Below are 17841 nucleotides of genomic sequence, written 5' to 3'. Positions count from 1 at the left end.
CGCCGGGGCCGCGCCGCGCTCTGATTGGCCCCGCGCGGGGCCGGGGGCGGTTTGAGCGGCAGCGCCCGGCGCGGCGGCGGCTCCGCAGCTCAGGCACGATGGTGAGTGGTGGTGGTGGTGGTGGTGGTGGTGGTGGGGGCGGCAGGACCCGGGGTTGAGAGGGCTGGAGCTGTGGGGACGGCCTGGCTCACCTTCTCCCCGCTACTGGGAGCGGCGTGCCCGGTCTCGCGGTCGGTGTCCCGGTCCCTGGCGGTGTCTGAGGCCTCTCTCCTTCTTCTCGCAGCTGCCCCTGTCCCTGCTGAAGACGGCGCAGAACCACCCCATGGTAAGTACCGGTAGCGCGGCCCAGCCCCGTTCCCACAGCCTGCCCTGCCCTCAGGATCGCTGGTGCCGTGTGGGTGACACCGGGGCTGGGCCGACGCCCCGTGACTGCTGTCTCTTGCAGCTGGTGGAGCTGAAAAACGGGGAGACGTACAACGGGCACCTGGTGAGCTGCGACAACTGGATGAACATCAACCTGCGGGAGGTCATCTGCACGTCCCGGGTAAGGCCGGACCCACCCATGCCGGGGTCACCTACCCTCCGTGTCCCCCTGGGGAGCATCCTCGAGGGTGCCCAGCCTCTGGCCTTGCAGCAGGGCTGGCTCTGCTACAGCTCAGAGGCCGTCACTCCCGTGGAAGTGTGACTTCTGCCTGAAATGCAAATTTAAGGTAGTCATTTATAATATCCATAACAAACGAACACACTTGCGTGCGCGCTCGATGAAAGGGTGGCTTTCTGCACCACACAGAAACGCTGCACGAGCGTTTCCCCTGCGAGAGGGTTGTCGGGGTGGGGCTGGGGGCCACAGGTCGGGGCACAGTCACCCGTGCTGTGATGCCGAGCTGGGTTTCCCAAGAACGGAGCCGTCATCTGTCATGTGCTGTCCAAGAAGTGAGGTCTGCTTCAAACACTGCGCTAGCTTTTATTAACTTGCTCTTCTCTCGCTCTCTTAACTCTCCACATCAAAACGGAGGAGCCTGTTGTTTACCCGCGCTGAGGCTCTGCGCCGTCTGGTACTTTTGCCCTTGGCCAAAGGTGCTCCAGAAGATTGTGATCTGTGTTTTGGGCTTTGACCTCAGAAGTGTCTGGTCTTGTCCCTATCAGACGCATGCTGTGGGAAGCGGCAGCCGGATGGATGTCAGCTGTTGCTGTTCTTTCCCTGCCTCGGAACGTCAGAGCTCTGTGGGAGAGCCTGGCAGAGATCCTCGTTCTTCTGAAAAATCTCTCTGCAAACCCCTGTACCTGTTGTCTTCACAACAGGAAAGCTTTCAGCGATATTGCTGGGGCACGGAGGCACGTTTTCACGTCGGTATGACAGAGTAAACATCTTGAGTGAGGTTTGCGAGGCACCTTTGGGGCAGAGCAGTGGCGCTTAAAAATTTGTGGGCACGCTTTGGCTTCTGGCGGGATGAACGGGAAGGAACTGCTGTCGAATTTAGCAGGAGGGGGACTAAGAGGAGGTAACAAGACAGCAAAGCCTTGTCTGTGCCCACAACACGGATGATGTTATCCTTCTTCTTGAGAAGTCACTTCCCACGGCTCAGTGCTCAGGTTTTATTGCTTCTGAGGGACCTAGAGGGATCCTGTCACACAGCAAAGCAGCCGGGCTTATCAGCTGTGCCTGTCCCCGCCTTAAAACATCAAAACGTTTCGAAAGCCGAGCTGGAGCCGCAGCCGGGGTTGTACTGGTGGCACTGGTGGGGACTGGCCACTAGATGGCACGGGGCGGCGGCGGACGGGCAGCCCCGGCCCGGGGGGTGGTTGTTTACTCCGGGGAGGCCGGAACGAGGAAGCCTGGCTCCATCCCTTCCTGCATCCCGAGCCAAGGAGCAGCCAGGCAGATCCAAGGCAGGGTGGGGTTTTCTGGGTGTCTCTTGGAGGAGGACTGTTTCTCTCTGTCTTGTCTTGTACGCCAAAGACTTGCCTGTACAGGCAAGAGTTGCCCCAAATAACTCCTGGGGTGAGAGGCGGGGACTGACAATTTTATCCCAGGAGAGGAGGAACGAGGCGTTCTCGTTTAACCTACTCTTCTGGGACATGACAGATGCCTCGTCCACATGCTGCCGCTTGAGAATCGCCGGGCTCGAGTGATCCCATCTGCAGCCAAACCCTGACGGAGCCGCTGCCGCTGAGCTGGGGCTGCAGTGGTGGAGCAGGACAAGGCGGGTCTCTGTCCCTCCTCCCAGTTACATCATGGGCAGCTGAGTTGTTGTTCAGCTTCGACGCTTGGTTCCTATTCCCACAGCCGCCCTCGGTAGACGGGAGCTGAAGCCCTGCTAGGTTGCATCCTAGAAAAGCCCTGAAACTGCATTAAACGACTAATGAACGAAACATAGACACGGCTGCTCCGTAACTGGGCACCTGAAGACGTTCTTTTTTCAGATCTATATAACCTGTAAGTTCCGTGTCTTCCACAGCTGCAGTTACTGTGCTCTGGTGGCACACACCCCGCAGCCAGCTGGCTCCAGACCTGCCTCCCTGCTCCATCCACACCCCAGAGGAGTGGAGTGAGGTGACTCCCAGCTGAGGCTGCTGGAGAAGAAACCCAGCCGTGCATACGCCTTTGCCGCAGCTGCATTTTTCTTGCCAGAGTCGGTTGTTTGTAGCCGTTGTGTGTAACTTACCCCCCTTGCCCCTCTAGTCCTGCTTTCGATTCCCTTTTTATACGAGAAGGGAAGGTTCTTGTTTCCTCAGCCTCTTCTTCCTTCATTTTCTGTGAGTGTTAGAGGCAGTGGTGGAACAAATTGAAACTACAGTTGCTCATGGCTGAGTGCCCTTCTCCCCCAGGTTGCATGTTTTGGAGGGGAAAAAAAAAACACCCTTTTTTTGCAGCTAGTTACACATAATGCTTTCAGAAAAGATTGGTGGAGCAGTCAACGCTCTCCAGAAGTGATGGAAATATTCAAATGCCCCAAAAGTAACACCAAAGCACCTGGTTTTGTTCGTAGCCTAATGCGTTGCTCCCCAATAGGATGGAGACAAGTTCTGGAGAATGCCAGAGTGCTACATTCGTGGCAGCACAATTAAATACCTGCGTATCCCCGATGAAATAATTGACATGGTGAAAGAAGAGGTGGTGTCCAAGGGCAGAGGCCGTGGTGGGATGCAACAGCAGAAGCAACAGAAGGGCCGTGGTGTTGGAGGTGCTGGACGAGGTAATGATCCTGTTTGTTTTTCAGCTCGGAGAGGGGTGAGCGGGATCCCTGCCTTTAAATTTCACCTCTTGTGCAAGGAACGGCTCCTGCTTGCTTGGCTTTAAACCCGGGACTGTTTGTCTGGGAGAAGCTGGAGCCGCTCCTGTGCGAGATCTAGCTGAGCGAGCGTGTTGCCTCGCTTGTAAGGCAGCCTCTGCCAAAGAATAGAAAGGATTCGTGCCAGGGATGTGCCTCCCTCCTTACTGGGGTTGGGCAGGAGCTTAAGAGAGTCTGAACTTGACTGTTTTTACCCCTCCTGGCTAGTTCGGGAGCGTGGCCGTACAAAACTGGTGTCTGTTAGTTTAGCAAGTCTGGGAGAGAAACAAATGGCTATTCTTTTTGAAAATAGACTGGGCTCTGACCATGGCAGTGATAGAAAAACATCATCTTTTCTCCCTTTATAATGGGGGTTTTGATCTCCTGACTTGTTGATTTATTTATTTTAAAAAAATGTCTGAGGGTTTGTGTTCCTCCTGCTTGACATGAATAATTCATGTTTCTGATAAAAGAGGAGGTTGCCACTTAGGAAGAAAATAGGTCACCAAAACAACTCTTCCTTCCCTGCCCCACTTCATGGGGTTGGGTGATCTCGGAGCACTTCAGCTTGGGGATACGTTTCTCTTTTCTCCCCAGACTGTCCTGCTGGGAGCCCGAGAGAGCCGTTTCTCTCCTTTCATACTCACCCCTCCTGCCACGTCTTTGTGATTCGCTTTGTGGTCACCTCGCTCAGCCCCGGGGCTGGCTCTCAGTACAGGCTTAGCCTGCAGTAGGAGCTTAAAATCTTGAGTGCGCTCACTTGCTACAACAAAACTGGGTTTGACCTGGGAAATCTTAGGTTTTAAAAGGAGCCCTGGGGACCGAGACACCGATGGGTGAAGTCTGTCTGTGGAGCACCCTTAACGAGCTCCCTGCTTTTTTGGCTATGCAAGGAATCCTGGTAGGACGGCTGGGATCTACCCGGGGCCATGACGCCACGCTGGGACGCGCGACGTGCAGCGTCTCCGACTCCCAGGGGTTTTTTGGAGGGAAAAACCCCTGCGATTTCTGCTGCCTGTGCTACCTCCTTGGCAGCTCTGAGCATGCAAAAGTGACCTTTACAAATCTGAAGGGCCCTTTATTTTTTCTCCTTCCCTTTTCAGTGTCCAAAGCACTTGGCATAACAGCTTTTTTGGATATAGTTATTTGGACAAACATTTTAGCTGAAATATTTTCTCTGCTGTGGAAATATCCACCTTGTGGAGAGCAGAGCTGAGCTCTGTTTGAGGTGGAGTTCCCTGCTGTTTTGATGTGCAGCTTAAATTCGCTGATGGAATATTTTAAAGGGAAGCTTCGGCATTTGCTAATTAGCTAAAAAGGTTTGGCTCTCATTACTGAGACATGAAGGGAGGAGAGGAAAAAAAAAAAAAAAGGCAGGACAATTTTGTTGGGAGGCCAGCAGGCAGAAGTAAAGCTATAATTGTGCACACAGTTGAAAGGATTATTGTTTCTGACACTGGTAATCCTTCGTCCTTTACTTCTCGGCTTGCCAAATTCAGAAGTACAGCAGTCTTTGCTCAGCTTTGCTGGGAGCAGCCGGAGCCCTGCGAGCATCCTAAGGACTGCAGGGTTAGCAACAATTTTTTTTTTTTTTTTTTTTTGCCTCTGGTTTAGGTGCGTCTCCTCGATGAAGGAACCAGAGCAGAGGGCTTTAGAGAAGCTCTTCTGCCTGCTGCCCAGACTGGGTCTCCTTTGCTTCTGCCTCTTGTGCCGGGGTGGCTGGCAGGGTAGATCCACAGTCCCTTTATCGCTCGTGCGCCAAGATAAAAATTCCTGCCTGAAATTGCTTTCTTTTGGGATGAATGTGAGCAGGAAGGGGAGGGCTCAGCAGCTCCCATGGCAAAGACGGTCGCAGCTCTCGGGTACGAGGATGCTCGTGTGTCTGCAGCAAGACTCCTGGCAGCCCCCCGGTTCCTGCTGCCTCCCTGGCAGTGTGCTGTGCCCAGTGCCCTCTCTGGAGCGGTGGATCGTTCTGTCCAGCAGTGAGGCTGTGACAGAGGGATGTTTTTTTTTTTTCTGTTTTGTAGCTGAGCAGTCTTCAAAACAAGTCGCCCTCTTCGTTGCTTTTGGTTTGCCCTTACAGCTTTCAGGGGATACAGTATAACCTGCTCATCCCACTGGCTTTAAAATGTGGTCTCTCTTCCTTGGTTCCATTTTTTTTTAAAAGAAGTTAACTTCAATTTACGATGATAGCGCAGCTAGCCAGAGGGCACGCTAACGCCCCGGGGAGGTATCACTGAACGTGCTGGCGAGGGGGGATGAGTTTACACACCTCATAAATAAGGGGTCTGGAACTGGGACCAGGGAGAAATCTTAAAAGTCCAGTTTCTGCTTCTAAGACTAGAAAATAGGCACGTGTTTGGGTAAAATGTAAATAACTGTAAAGCTCTGAGCGGTTGGGAGATGTTACTGGCGTACGCTGACGCTGTTATACTCGTGCTCTTTCTTTCTGCCCCGTAGGTGTGTTTGGTGGCCGTGGCCGAGGAATACCAGGCAGTGGAAGAGGCCAGCAGGAAAAAAAGCCAGGCAGACAATCAGCAAAGCAATGAGAGGCTGTCTGCACCCTGGCTGGGGACAGTGCTGTGATGCCGTTTGGTTTTTTATCACCTCAGGATTCCCATGTGTTCAAAAGCGTTACCTTTCTACTCTTCCGTCAGTTGATCCATGCCCGAATCGCGTAGTTTGGAAGCCCCTCGCAATTTAATCTGGTGGAGTTATTTGCTCCTTGTAGTCAGCAAGTCATTGGAAATATTTTTTAAAATCATTCATGCTTAAGGACCTAAGTTCTGCCTTCTCCTGAGAGTGAGAGCGCTATTTAATTTTTCAGGATCACCAGGTTTAATTTAAAAGATTAACCATGTACAGTGGTATAAGAACGAAGGCAAACACTTTCTGGATTGTTTGGATTTTTTTTTAATATACTTGAAACTTGGGAAACTTGTTGCATTTGTAACAGATGCAAGTGTTTTGGTTTAAAAACACTGAACTTGAGGATATTGTATCTTTACATGAGTAGTCTTAAGGGTTTGGCGTTTTTTAAAAACAACAAACTTTTAAGCTATCGCTTCTTTTTCTGGCCAGTCAGTTCTGTCTCTCTCCTAGGGCCTAAGGCAGAATTTGGGATGAACGCTGCATTGGCCTTCAAGGGTTGTTTCCAAGAGCTCTGTGAGAAATGAGGGTTTCCCAATTAGTGTATTACTAATTTGACTTCAGATTAGAAGTTTCCTTTAAAGGAAAGGGGCTTCTGTGTTCTCTCGTGGAAGGCTGGTGTGCCCCTTACTCTTCATGTTCTGGGTTTTCTTTTTTTTTTTCTGAAAAGCAACCGAGCTGTTCAGTTGATTTATTTCCCCCCCAACTTTGAAAACTCTCTCCCTTGTGCCTGTGACACAAAGCCCTGAACTCGGACAATATTTCTCAAACTTATTTCTTCTGGTACCTAGTGTTTGACTTTGCTATACGTACTTGTCATTCCCTTTTCTAGTCACCGATGAGCTTTCCCTGGGGACACAGAGCAGCGTGTGAGCGTGTCCCTCCTGTAGGTTAAGAAAGCTGTTGTGAATTCCCAGGTCCGGTTGCTCTGGTCTTCCATCCCACGGGGCGCAGGGTCCCGTGAGCAAAACACACCCGCAAAATATCCTGGCCGATCTGAATTGAGTGTCTGCATGGTAGGGAAGAAAGAGGCTCTGGCCGTGGCTTAACCCCCCCAAACAGATGAAATAGTTTAATTTTAGGGGAAAAGCAGATGTTGTGACTTGTTCTGAACAGGTTTTTGGGTTTGTTTTGTTGGTTTTTTTGGTTTGTTGTTTTTTTTTTACAACTGATTCCCACATTGAAGCCTACTCTGCCGTCACCACTGTTTTGAGAAAATGAGTAAAGAACGTGCTTTTATATATACTTATTTTTTTAATGTTTATAGAACTTGTGCGCAGTGGTGAGTAGGAATAAATCGCCGACCTGTACAAAACGACTCCCTCTCTCTGACTGCAATGGCGCTGAGCCCTGCCTGACCCCGCGTGCGCTCCCGCAGCCGCCCGGCTTCGCCTAGACCCTTGCTCAAGCCCTGGTATAAGTAATAAATCGCCAAGCAGACGGGCTAAAGCTTTGGTTTCTAACAGCAGCCACATGTTCTCTGCGGCCGCCTCGGCGAGGCGTTAACCAGCAGCGCCAGCACCCGATTCCCATCCCGGGTGAGCCGGCTTCTGCCAAGGAGCCAATTCCAGGCGATGGGAGTGGGGTGCACGTGTCCTCCTCCTGGAAACTCGGTCTCAACATAAACCGTGTGGCATTTTAACTAAGCCCGGGCTGAGCCCTGTGTCAGACTTTCCCTTCCCAACCTGCTCCCTCCCTTTCGAGTCCCTCCGGCCACAGAAACTCCGCGTGTTATGGCTGCCCTGGTGAAAAGGGAAGCGGCTGCAGCGCTGTCTGGATTTAAGGTCTGTTCTGGCCGGATAAATCTTCACCGCAACAATGGGACCTTTGGCTTCGGCTCAGAGTAGAGTCCTCCAAGTACGCCTTATCTCCTGGCGAAGCTGTGGGGTCAGGCGTTGCAGCTTGTTAAGTTCTGCTTTCATTTAATTACAACCATGGGCTTTAGCAGCCTTCCCTGCTTGCCCCCCTCTTCCTCTTTTCCACCTCGGTAGGAATATTTTTGTCCCAGGCTGCGGTGCAGCCCCTTCCGAGGGCAATCGGCCCCACGCGGCAGCAGGTTGGGTGGAAGATGGCTCCGTGAAAGAGCGGCATCGATGCGACGCTCGTCTGTGGTTTTGGGCCTTTCTGCCCCAAAAATGGGTGTCTGGGGCTGTCGTGTGCTCCAACCCTGCCCCATGGGGGTGTGGGGAAGCGAGCCATGGCTGGAAAAAAAAAAAGAAAAAAAAGAAAACAAAACACCAGAGGAGGGAGGAGCGAGATAAAAGCAACAACCAAGAGAGGAGGAAAAAGGTCTGAGCCTCGCTGCCGGCGTGGGCGGGTGTGCGCAGCCTGGCAGGGCGAACGCGTCCCCGCCGGAAAGACGGGCTGGCTCGGGGGAACCCGGCAAAGGCCACCGTGGAGACCCTCCCCGCTCCCTTCCCTTGATATTTTTGTGGCGGCCGGGCCGATGGCACCTCCGTGCAGTCGCCGGGCCCGGTCTCCGGCGCCGGTGCTGCGGCACGGCGCTGCTGGCCGCCCCGCGGTGACTCATAACTTCTGTGCCGCGCCGGGGAGGCAGCACAGGAATAGTTACACACCAGCCGCCTGCGACGCGGAGGGAGTGGCTGCCGAAATATTTCAGGGCTGCGCTAAGCAACTAAAAATACGCGTCAAACCCTCCTCCTCCTCCTTTTTCCTTTTAAAAATGTGTTTTCTCTCTTTCTGTCTCTCTTCCTTTTTTTTTTTTTTTTTTTTTAATTCTTGTTTTTTGTTGTTGGAGGCCCCCGCGTCCGGGGGCAGCGCGGCCCCTCGGGGCTTCCTTGGGGACCGGCGTGGGTTTGGGGGCAGGCACTGGCAGCCGGTAACTTCTTGTTTTCCCGGCTTGGTTCCTCTCTCCCTCCCTGCGGCGATGACTAAGGCGGCTTTCCCTGTGCACCCGGTGCCCGCGGTGCAAATCCCAGGGTGGCAAACGCTCTCCTGCTCGGTCGCTTTTTGGGGGGTGGCTCAGGATGCCGGGAGGACAGGGATGCGGGTGCATCCACGGTAGCTCCTGAGCATCTCGGCATCTTGCTTTGGGTCCAGCCCGTGTCCTCATTCGGAGCCTTGGCTTGGCTCCCAGCCGGAGCGGGATCGGGTGCTGCCGGTGTGATGGAGCTGGCTGCACCCAGGGAACGGTCCCGTTGGGGCGGGGGAAACGGGGAGAGCAGGAACCGACGCGGGCACCCGCCGCGCTCGGAGGTGTGAGGATGCTCCGGTGAACGTGGCCCCGCTCGAGGCTCGTCGTGCCTCGCCGAGTCCGGCGGCGGCGTGGGTTCATCCGAAATCCTCGCCGCCTGCTCCGCGGTAAATATAGCTCGGCTGGCAGGTGGCGAGGTGCAGGGTGACGCAGTGGGTGCTCGCGGGGCTGAGCCGAGCTCCGACGCCTCTGGGAATGGCAGCTTCGGCCACCGGCCCCCAGCCGCGGTGACAGTGGCACTGCCACCACCTCTGTGGGACGGGGACCGCCCCGCTCGTGCTCCCCACGGGTCTGCCCTCCCGGGAGGCGGAAGGGGCCGCTGAATCATGACCCTCATTAAACGCTCATTAGGAAAATGAAGCTGCCGGCTTGCCACGGGCATCAGGCTGCCACCGGCGAGACGCCCTGCGGCGTCTCCGGTTTGGGGACAAGGGACATGCGGGATGAGCACCAGTGACGATGGGGTGGGAGCTTGCGGGGGTGGCAGGATGAGCCCTCGCGTGCTGCCACCCTCGGGTAGGGATGCCGAGGGGTGGCGGGGTTTTGCCGGCGGGTGCCGGCGGCTGGGCCCTGCCGGAGCGCGGCTCGTGGCTCGCGCCCCTGGCCGCCGGCCAGCCGCTCTTCCAGGGAGGCCCCAGGGCCGGTTCGTTCCTCCCTGCGACTGATTAAAGCACCTACAGCCGAAGCTGGTTCTCATTTCGTCCCGCTGCAGCCCGGATTGCCGTGGGGGGCCGCGGGGGCGCGGGCAGGAGCACGTGTGGGTGCCCATGGGGCGCAGGCAGCCGTGCCCACGGGTGCGTCCCGGGCCAGGGGGTCCCCAAGCGGTGCCAGGGCGGCAGGAGCCGCCCCCTCCCTGCTGTCCCCATGTCCCCCCATCCTTGTCCCTCGGCGGCCGGGTTTCATCAGGACGGAAAGTCTGAACCTGCCGGTCCGGCCGCGGCCGCGCCCCTAATGACGGGTTTGCAGCGGAAACGCGGACGGTGGCTTCACCTGGGAGCTGCGCGCCGGCACAGGCCGCCGAGCCCCGGGCCGCCACCGGCACCGCCGCCTCTGCCGCCCTCGCTGGGTCGGGACACCGGGGCTGGCGGGGGTGGGAGGACCCCGGGCACGGGGCCCGGTCGTGCTCTGGTTTATTTGAGGTTTAATCAACCCGGTTTATTTGGGATTTAATTAACTGCAGCTGTGGGGGGAGGGTAGGTCCCCATCGGTCCCGGCCCCCTCGTGCCTCAGTTTCCCCACTGCCAGCACCGTGTCCCCCATCACCAGGCGCTGCCCCAGCCCTGTCCTGGATGGCACCCGTGTCCCCTGTGGCTTCCCTGCAGCCAGGGCTGAGCCGTGCCCCGTGCCGTGCTCTGCCATGCTGCCCCGCACCCCGGTGCCACGTTGTGCCGTGCCCCACGCCATGCTGTGCCCCACACGGTGCCGCGCTGTGCCAGTCGGCTGCAGTGGGGCAGCCATGACGGGCATGTCAGGGCAGGGGCTCCTCGCTGCCCTTACCCACACCGGGAGGGCAGAGGGCACGGGGCGGCACCGGCATAGCCGTCACCGCCGGTGCAGCGTCCCACCGGGCCCCCCGCGCCCCTGGGGCCGACACTGCTGATTTATCGCCCTCGTTAGCGCAGGCCAGGACCATCTGGCTGCAATTAGGGGCGGCTCAACGCCACCACGGCCTTGGTGTCCCCACGGCCTCGCCGTGCCCCGGGCGAGCGGTGCCGGGCCCCCGCTCGGCCTGTGCCACGGGGGCCGCATCCTGCCGGCGCGGGGGGTTATCGTCGGCCATTGGCGCTGCCTCCCCCCACGCGGCGGCTCCATGCGGGGACGGGTGACGTCAGCCGCTGACGCCGATCCACCCCCTCAGCCGCCCGCGGGCTTGGCCGGCCATGACGTGCGCCGCCGCCACTGCCGCCACCGCCGCTTAACTCCTTCCCCACTGCCGGTTGAGCGGGGGCCCGGGGGGGGGGCAGGCTCGGTTGACCTCGCGGTGCTGGGCCCGGCCGGAGCAGGCCGGAGCTGGGACGGCGTGACCCCACAGCGCACCGCGGCTGGCCGCCTGCCATGCGGTGGCACGCGCCGGTGCTCGCTGGGCAAACCCCGCCGTCCCCGGTGCCACCGGGACACACCGGTGCCAGGGGTGGGGGGGGCACGACACGGGGACAAAGGAGGTGCCGGGGGCACGCACGTCATGGCGGCCCCGTCCCACCGGGGCAGGGCCCGGTGTGCCCGGGCACCATCCCGCTCCGGCCGGGCCCACGCGGGTCAGGGCCTGGCCGCCCCCGGGGGTCCGGTCCCGCCGAGGCCCGGCGTGTTCATTTGTTTGTTTGTTTATTTACTTATCGCGCCCTTTTACAGCCGGTGCCGGTCCCGCTGCCCGGTCCCGGTGCCGGTCCCGGTGCCCGCCCCGGTGCCGGTCCCGGTGCCCGCCCCGCCCCTCCCTTTGTGCCCATCAGCCCCGGCGGGGCGCGCGGCGCGGGGCCACGTGACCGCCCCTCCCCCGCCCTGACGTCAGCCCAGGGGCCCTCGCGCTGTTGTCCCGTTTACCCGCCGGTCGCCCCGGCGACGGCGAGGCCAGGAGTGGGCGTGGCACCGCCTCCCCGGGGCGGGGGGGGGCCACACCCCTTATATGCAAACGAAGGCGGGCGAGGACGTCATCTGCAGCCAATGGGAGCTCGGCGCGGTGAGGTCACCGCGGCGGCGTCGACTATTTAAGGCGGCGCGGGGGCCGCAGCGGCGGCAGACGCGTGTGTGCGCGCGCGTGAGAGAAGGGCTGCGGCCGGTACCACCGGCGCCTTCCCCCCCCTCCCCTTCACCCCCCGACCCCCCCTCCCTACCCCACACGCTCCCCGCTCCCCCCCGCCCCTCCCGGCGCAGCGCTCGCCCCGTTCCTTCCCCCCCCCCGCCCCGGCCCCGTTCCCCCGCAGCCGGGCGGGGGAGGAGGATGGAAACACCCTTCTACCATGATGATGTGTTGAGCGGCCTCGGCAGCGGCTTCGCCCCGTCCTCCGGCAGCAGCGGGCTCCTCCTGCCCTTCCCCGGCGGCAGCATGATGAAGAAGGACGCGCTCGGAATGGCGTTACCGGAGCAGGTGGCGGCGGCGTTAAAAGCACCGGGTGCGGCGAGCGGTGAAGCGGCGGGGCTGCTGGGCTCGGCCGAGCTGGGTCTGCTGAAGCTGGCGTCCCCCGAGCTGGAGCGGCTCATCATCCAGTCCAACGGGCTGGTGACCACCACCCCGACCAGCGGGCAGTTCCTCTACCCCAAAACGGCCGCCTCCGAGGAGCAGGAATTCGCCGAGGGTTTCGTTAAAGCCTTGGAGGACTTGCACAAGCAGAACCAGCTGGGCGGCGGCGCGGCGGGGAGCGGCGGCGGCGGCGGAGGAGGAGGAGGTGGCGGAGGAGGAAGCGGCAGCAGCGCGGGAGAGCTGCCCGCCGCCGGCCTGGCCCCGGAGCCGCCGGTGTACGCCAACCTCAGCAGCTACCCGGCGGTGAGCTACGCCGCCGACCCCGGCCCCTTCGCGGCGCCGCCTCCGCGACTCCCGCCGCCGCCCCCACCCCCGTTAAAGGACGAACCTCAGATCGTCCCGGAGGTGCCGAGCTTCGGGGAGAGCCCACCGCTCTCCCCCATCGACATGGACACGCAGGAGCGTATCAAAGCGGAACGAAAGCGGTTGAGGAACCGCATCGCCGCCTCCAAGTGCCGCAAGAGGAAGCTGGAGCGGATCTCCCGCCTGGAGGAGAAGGTGAAGAGCCTCAAGAGCCAGAACACGGAGCTGGCCTCCACCGCCAGCCTCCTCCGCGAGCAGGTCGCCCAGCTCAAGCAGAAGGTCCTCAGCCACGTCAACAGCGGCTGCCAGCTCCTGCCGCAGCACCAGCACCAGGTGCCGGCCTACTGACCCACGGGGGACCCAGGCGGGCTCCCCCCGCGCTTCCCGGGCAACGGACTGAGCGGGGGAGCCCCGCGGGACTTGGGGGTGTGAGGGGAGGGAGAGGAGGACGGTGTTCCTGGGGGGGGAGGGGGGGGGGGCCGCCCCGCAAACGGACTGAGGGGGAGCCCGGGCCGCCCCCGCCGGGACTGGCGGGCCCCCGCGCCCGAGACATTCCAGTCAGGCCCCAGTAAAACCCCGCCACACGGAGAAGCCGCCTCTCGCTGTCTGCTGCGCCGGGGGGGACGGGGCGGGGGGGGGGGGGCGGCGGCCGCGCACGCACACACGGGCCCGGCGCCGGCAGGAAGCGGCGCGGCCGGCTGCCATCTTGGGGCGGGGGGCGGGGGGGGGAGGACGGGCGACCCACATGGGAACGGGCCGTCGGGGGGGTGCTGGGGGTCGGAGGGGAGGGATGTGGGGTGCTGGTGGGGAGGGGGGTTATCCCCCGGGGGTGGCTGGCTCTGAGAGACTCTTGGGGGGGGTGCGAGGGGGCCCTCGGGTGCTGGGAGGGCTCTGGGGGTGCTGGAGGGTGCTGAGGGGGGTCTCGTCGGGCGATAGGGGAGGGTGTGGGGGCTGAGGGGGGTCTTCTGGGGGCCGGCTGGGGGGGGGGTATCCCGGGTTTGAGGGGGAGCCCAGCTGCTTATGGGGCTGCTGGTCCCGGCTGTGTCCTGCCAGACCCCGGGGGCAGCCAGTGCCACCGTGGGGGGGTCACCAACTGCGCTGGCACCCCGGGGTCACCCTGCTGGCCCCCGCCGGGGCGGGTGGCGAGGCTGGGCCTCCGCTGCTCCTTCCCGGGCTTCGGCAACTGGCCGCTTCCTGGCACCGCCATCGCTCCTCCTCCTCCGTGTCCCCCACCTGCGAGGCCCGGTCCCAGCTCCGTCCCGCGGAGCAGCACCCAAGGGCTGACGGACCCTCTTTCCGGGGGGTGTTTGGGGACAGCGGCACCCATGGCGGGACAAGGCGGTCTGGCTGCTACTGGGCCGCTCCGGCCTCTTCCGGCCGCGGCGTGCCGAGCCGTGCCGTACTGTGCCAACACCAAGGATCACCCCATTCCCGGCAGCTGGCGGGGAGCCTGGCACGGCGGGGCTCTGCCGTGGGCTGCGCCAAGGGGAGCGTGGCCTTCCCCGAGGACCCGGCGCGGTGCTGGGCCAGCCGCGGTTTGCCGTGCGGAAGCGGCCCTGTCCCACCGCAGCCCTGCTGCGCCCCGGATGTGCTGCTCCGGCACCGAGACGGATGGGGCGGCCGGCCTGGCCCTGCGGCAGAGCCGGCGCGGCCCCATGGCTGCCTCCAGCAGCGGGTCCGGTGTCCCCGCAGCCCCGTGTCCCCACGTCCCCGTGTCCACACCTGGACCCCCGTCCTCCGGGGTGGTGCAGGAAGGGGCGGCTCCCGGTACCCGGGGTGCTCTCACGGTTTGGGGAGCCCGGGGAAGAGGGGAAACTGAGGCACGGGGGGGTGAGGGGGATCCTCCGCGGGGTCCCGGGAGTGCGGTGCCGCCCGGTACCGGCAGGGGGCGCCGCGGGCGGGGTCGCCCCCGCCTCTCCCGGGGCGGGTACAGGCAGCGGCGGCGGCGGCGGCGGCGGCGGCATGGCCCGGGGCGGCGGCACGGCCCGGGGCGCGCTCCGCCTGCTCCTCTGCTGCGCCTCTGCCCTGCTCGCCGCAGGTACCGGGGGACCGGGGCGGGGGGTGTCCGTGCTCCCCGGGGGTTTCCGTAGGTCCGGGGCGGGGGGTACGGCGGCGGGGGGGGGGCTATCAGTGTGCTCCCCCGTGCTCTGCACTGACGGGATCCGGGTGCTCTGGGTCCACCGGGCGCTGGGGAGGGGGACCTGGTCCCACCGAGAGCTTGCCAGGCTGGAGGTCAGCACCAGCCCCTCCCGAGCCGGCGGCACCATGGGGCAGGATGCGGCCCCGGCGCTGCCAAACCGGCTGGGCTGGCTGGCGCTTGCCATGGCATGGGTGCTGCGGCACCCTGGCTACGCCGGGGGCAAAGGGCCCCGGTACCCTGTGCCGCTGTGGGCCGTGCTGCGCCGTGGTCTCCTGTTTCCAGCCTGGCCCCCCAGCAGTCCTCCCTGCACCCCGGGGTGCCTCGGCTCGCCCGTCTCAGCGCGCAAGCTGGCACCCAGTGCTGGGTGCTCAGCCCCGGGCTCGCTGCCATCCCGGCATAGGGTGGCAGCTGGATGGGAACGGCCCATCCCCATGGGCCCGGCAGCTGTGGGGACCCCCAGCATCCAGCCACACTGGCCCCCCTGGGTGCAGGCACTGGGTGCCGGCTCTGCCGTGGGGCTTTTCACTCTGGTATCCCCCGTGGGGCCGGGCTGGACCTGCTCCTCCTCTTGTGCAAACAGGACTTTGGTGGATAAGGGCACCGCCGGCGCTGCCCGGCAAACGCTGCCGCGTCCCACGTAGCCACAGCGGAGCTCCCCTCACCACCCGGCCCCGAGGGTGTTCGGTGGGTGCGGTGAGGGCCGGGCTGGCACATGTCCGTGTGCCGTGACAATGCCCGCCGCCGCTGCGCTGCTCTCCTCGTCCCTGGCGGTGCCGTGCCCATGCCGCCACAGCTTGGGAAGCTCTTCCTGACCTTGGATTTCTGGGATCTGATATTGGCTAAACCCTGGTTTCCTGGTCCTCTGTGTATGGTGAAACCACCTCAAAATGAGCACCGGGGGCCAGGGCAACCTGTCCTGGAGCCCTGCCTGCTCTCCCCGCAGGGCCCTGCCTGCCCCTGCGAGGGCCCTGCCGCGTCCCTGCTGACCAGCTCTCTCCTCCACACTTTCGTGACAGGAGGTGGCATCGATGCCATCACCACGGTGTCCCTACGCAGCTCAGGGACAGCCGTGCCACCATCTCCATCCGGCTCAGCTGCAACCACCAGCTTGGGGACACCCAACGTGTCTCCATCCAGCTCTGACTCGGGGACAGCCCAGGCGCCTCCGTCCAGCCCGGCCACAGCGTCGTCTCCGTCCAGCAACGCGAGCACAGAGGCACCTACACCACATCCTCCCGAGCCAGGCACGGCACCATCTCCCTCCGGGGCAACAGGATCACCAGTACCGCTGACATCCCCAGCCAACATGCCCACGGCACCGTCTCCATCCAGCACATCGGGCTCGGCAGCACCTCCAACATCTCCATCCAACACGACCACAGCACCGTCCCCATCCCACCCCGCCGTGCCCAGCTCCCTGGCCATGGGGCATCTGTCCAACTCGACGGCAGCGCCAGCTCCATCCTCACCCAGGCCCTCCGGGCCCACTCCTGCTCCCAGCTCGCCAGCGCCCACGGTGAGCCCCGGTCACAGCAGCACCTCGGCCGCCAGCTCCAGAACACCAGCCATCGGCACCAGCACCGCGGCCGGCGGCTCGGGTAAGAACCAGGCTGGGGGGGGGGGGGCGTTGTGCAGGCAGGGAGCCCCCAGACCTGCCCATGGACACGGCAGCAGCCCCGGGTCCTGCCTAGACCCCCCACTCAGGGGCTGCGCTCACAGGATAGGGCAGGGGGGCTGAGGGGTGCAGGTCCCCAGGTGAGCCCAGAGCCCCCCTGGGCTGCCCCGTCCTCCTTGGGGGGCTGTTAGAGCTCCCCCTTTCTCCCCCAGCCTCTGCATTGTGGGACCCCAGCTGGGGAGGGTGGGAGGGCCCAGGGCTGGTCCCCCGTGGGTGGAGGTGACATGGGAGCTGGGTGCCAGGTCTGTGAGGGATGGGATGGCGGGGGGGGAGCTGGAGCTGGTCTTGAGCCCCCTCTTGCCCCGAGAGCTGCTGCGGTGCTCAGAGGCCGGGCACGAGGCTCGGCGGTGCCGGGGAGGTAACGGAGTGCCCGTCTCGCCCCCGCAGCGCAGCCCCCCACCAAGCCCGACCCCGCCGTGGTCGTCGTCATCTGCCTCTTCGTCTGCGTGCTGGTGGGGGGAGCGGCGGTGCTGCTGGTGTGGCTGTGCCGGCGTGGGACCCTCCGCTTCCACCAGCTGGACGAGGTGCCCCTGGTGCGTGGGGGGGCCGGGGGGCAGCGGGGGGACAGCGGGGCTGGGCTGTGGGGGCTCACCCTGCGCTCTCTCTCTCTGTCTTCTCTAGAGCAAGGTGATGGAGGGGTCCCCCATCACCCCCCCCACACCCAGGTGACCCCCCCGCTGCGGCCCCCCGGGCTGCCCACGCTGCTGAATAAAGAAGCTGCTGCCTTGGCTCTGGTTTCCCGTCTGCCGCGCGCTCTGCACCCTGCCCGGGGAAATTCCCCCCACCCCGCTCCCAGGGGAGGCCCCCACCGCTTTTGGGGTGCCCAGCAGCAGGCCGCAGGCCCTGGGGTGCCCCCAGGCCGGGCAGGGTGGGCCCAGGCTGCGGTGCGGTGGTGCGCAGGGTGGTGGGGGCCGCGCAGCCCCCCCGGCGGGGTGGGATGGGAGGGAGCGCGCGGCCAGGCACGCACGTCGCCTTCCTTCTGCTCCGTTGCACTTGGCCGGGGCCGCGGCACGCCGCGAGGACCGTGGCACACCGCGAGGACCGGGTGCCGGTAAGGGGCTGCGGGTGAGGGTGGGGGGCTGGCGGCAGCCTGGACCCCCGGGCCAGGGCTCAGCACCCCCCGGGCTTGGGCTCAGGCTGCTCCTGGTGCCGGCTGGGGCATGGGGGGCTCAGCCCCAGGGGACGGGGTGCTCCGCAGGCACAACCGGCTGAGCCGCCTCCGGTGCGTCCCGGTTCCCCAGGGACGGTTGGGTAACGGGTGCCCGTGGTTGCTCATTAACGTGGCGCCGGCGGGTTCATGGCTTGGGGGGTGCTGCGGGCCGGGGGCCATCCCCGTGGCCTCAGGCCCACGTC

The 17841-nt window shown here is 62.8% G+C and overlaps 2 protein-coding genes across 2 annotated transcripts; both read left to right on the top strand.

Annotated features, from left to right (window-relative positions):
- Nucleotides 1–98: 98 nt before the first annotated feature.
- LSM4 (LSM4 homolog, U6 small nuclear RNA and mRNA degradation associated) lies at nt 99–6002 on the top strand (the record flags this gene model as incomplete). The annotated part of the gene is made up of 6 exons (XM_082010914.1): nt 99–108; nt 212–234; nt 284–325; nt 446–544; nt 3014–3197; nt 5733–6002. The coding sequence occupies 6 exons, from the start codon at nt 99–101 to the stop codon at nt 5819–5821; spliced, it is 447 nt and encodes a 148-aa protein (XP_081867040.1). The 3' UTR covers nt 5822–6002.
- Nucleotides 6003–12070: 6068 nt separating this feature from the next.
- JUND (JunD proto-oncogene, AP-1 transcription factor subunit) lies at nt 12071–13021 on the top strand (the record flags this gene model as incomplete). The annotated part of the gene is made up of 1 exon (XM_082011093.1): nt 12071–13021. The coding sequence occupies one exon, from the start codon at nt 12071–12073 to the stop codon at nt 13019–13021; it is 951 nt and encodes a 316-aa protein (XP_081867219.1).
- Nucleotides 13022–17841: the final 4820 nt, after the last annotated feature.

This window comes from Phaethon aethereus (genome assembly GCF_964289735.1).
Source record: "Phaethon aethereus genome assembly, chromosome: 26".
NCBI classification, from domain to species: domain Eukaryota; kingdom Metazoa; phylum Chordata; class Aves; order Phaethontiformes; family Phaethontidae; genus Phaethon; species Phaethon aethereus.
This window is presented reverse-complemented; position numbering and strand designations above follow the sequence as displayed.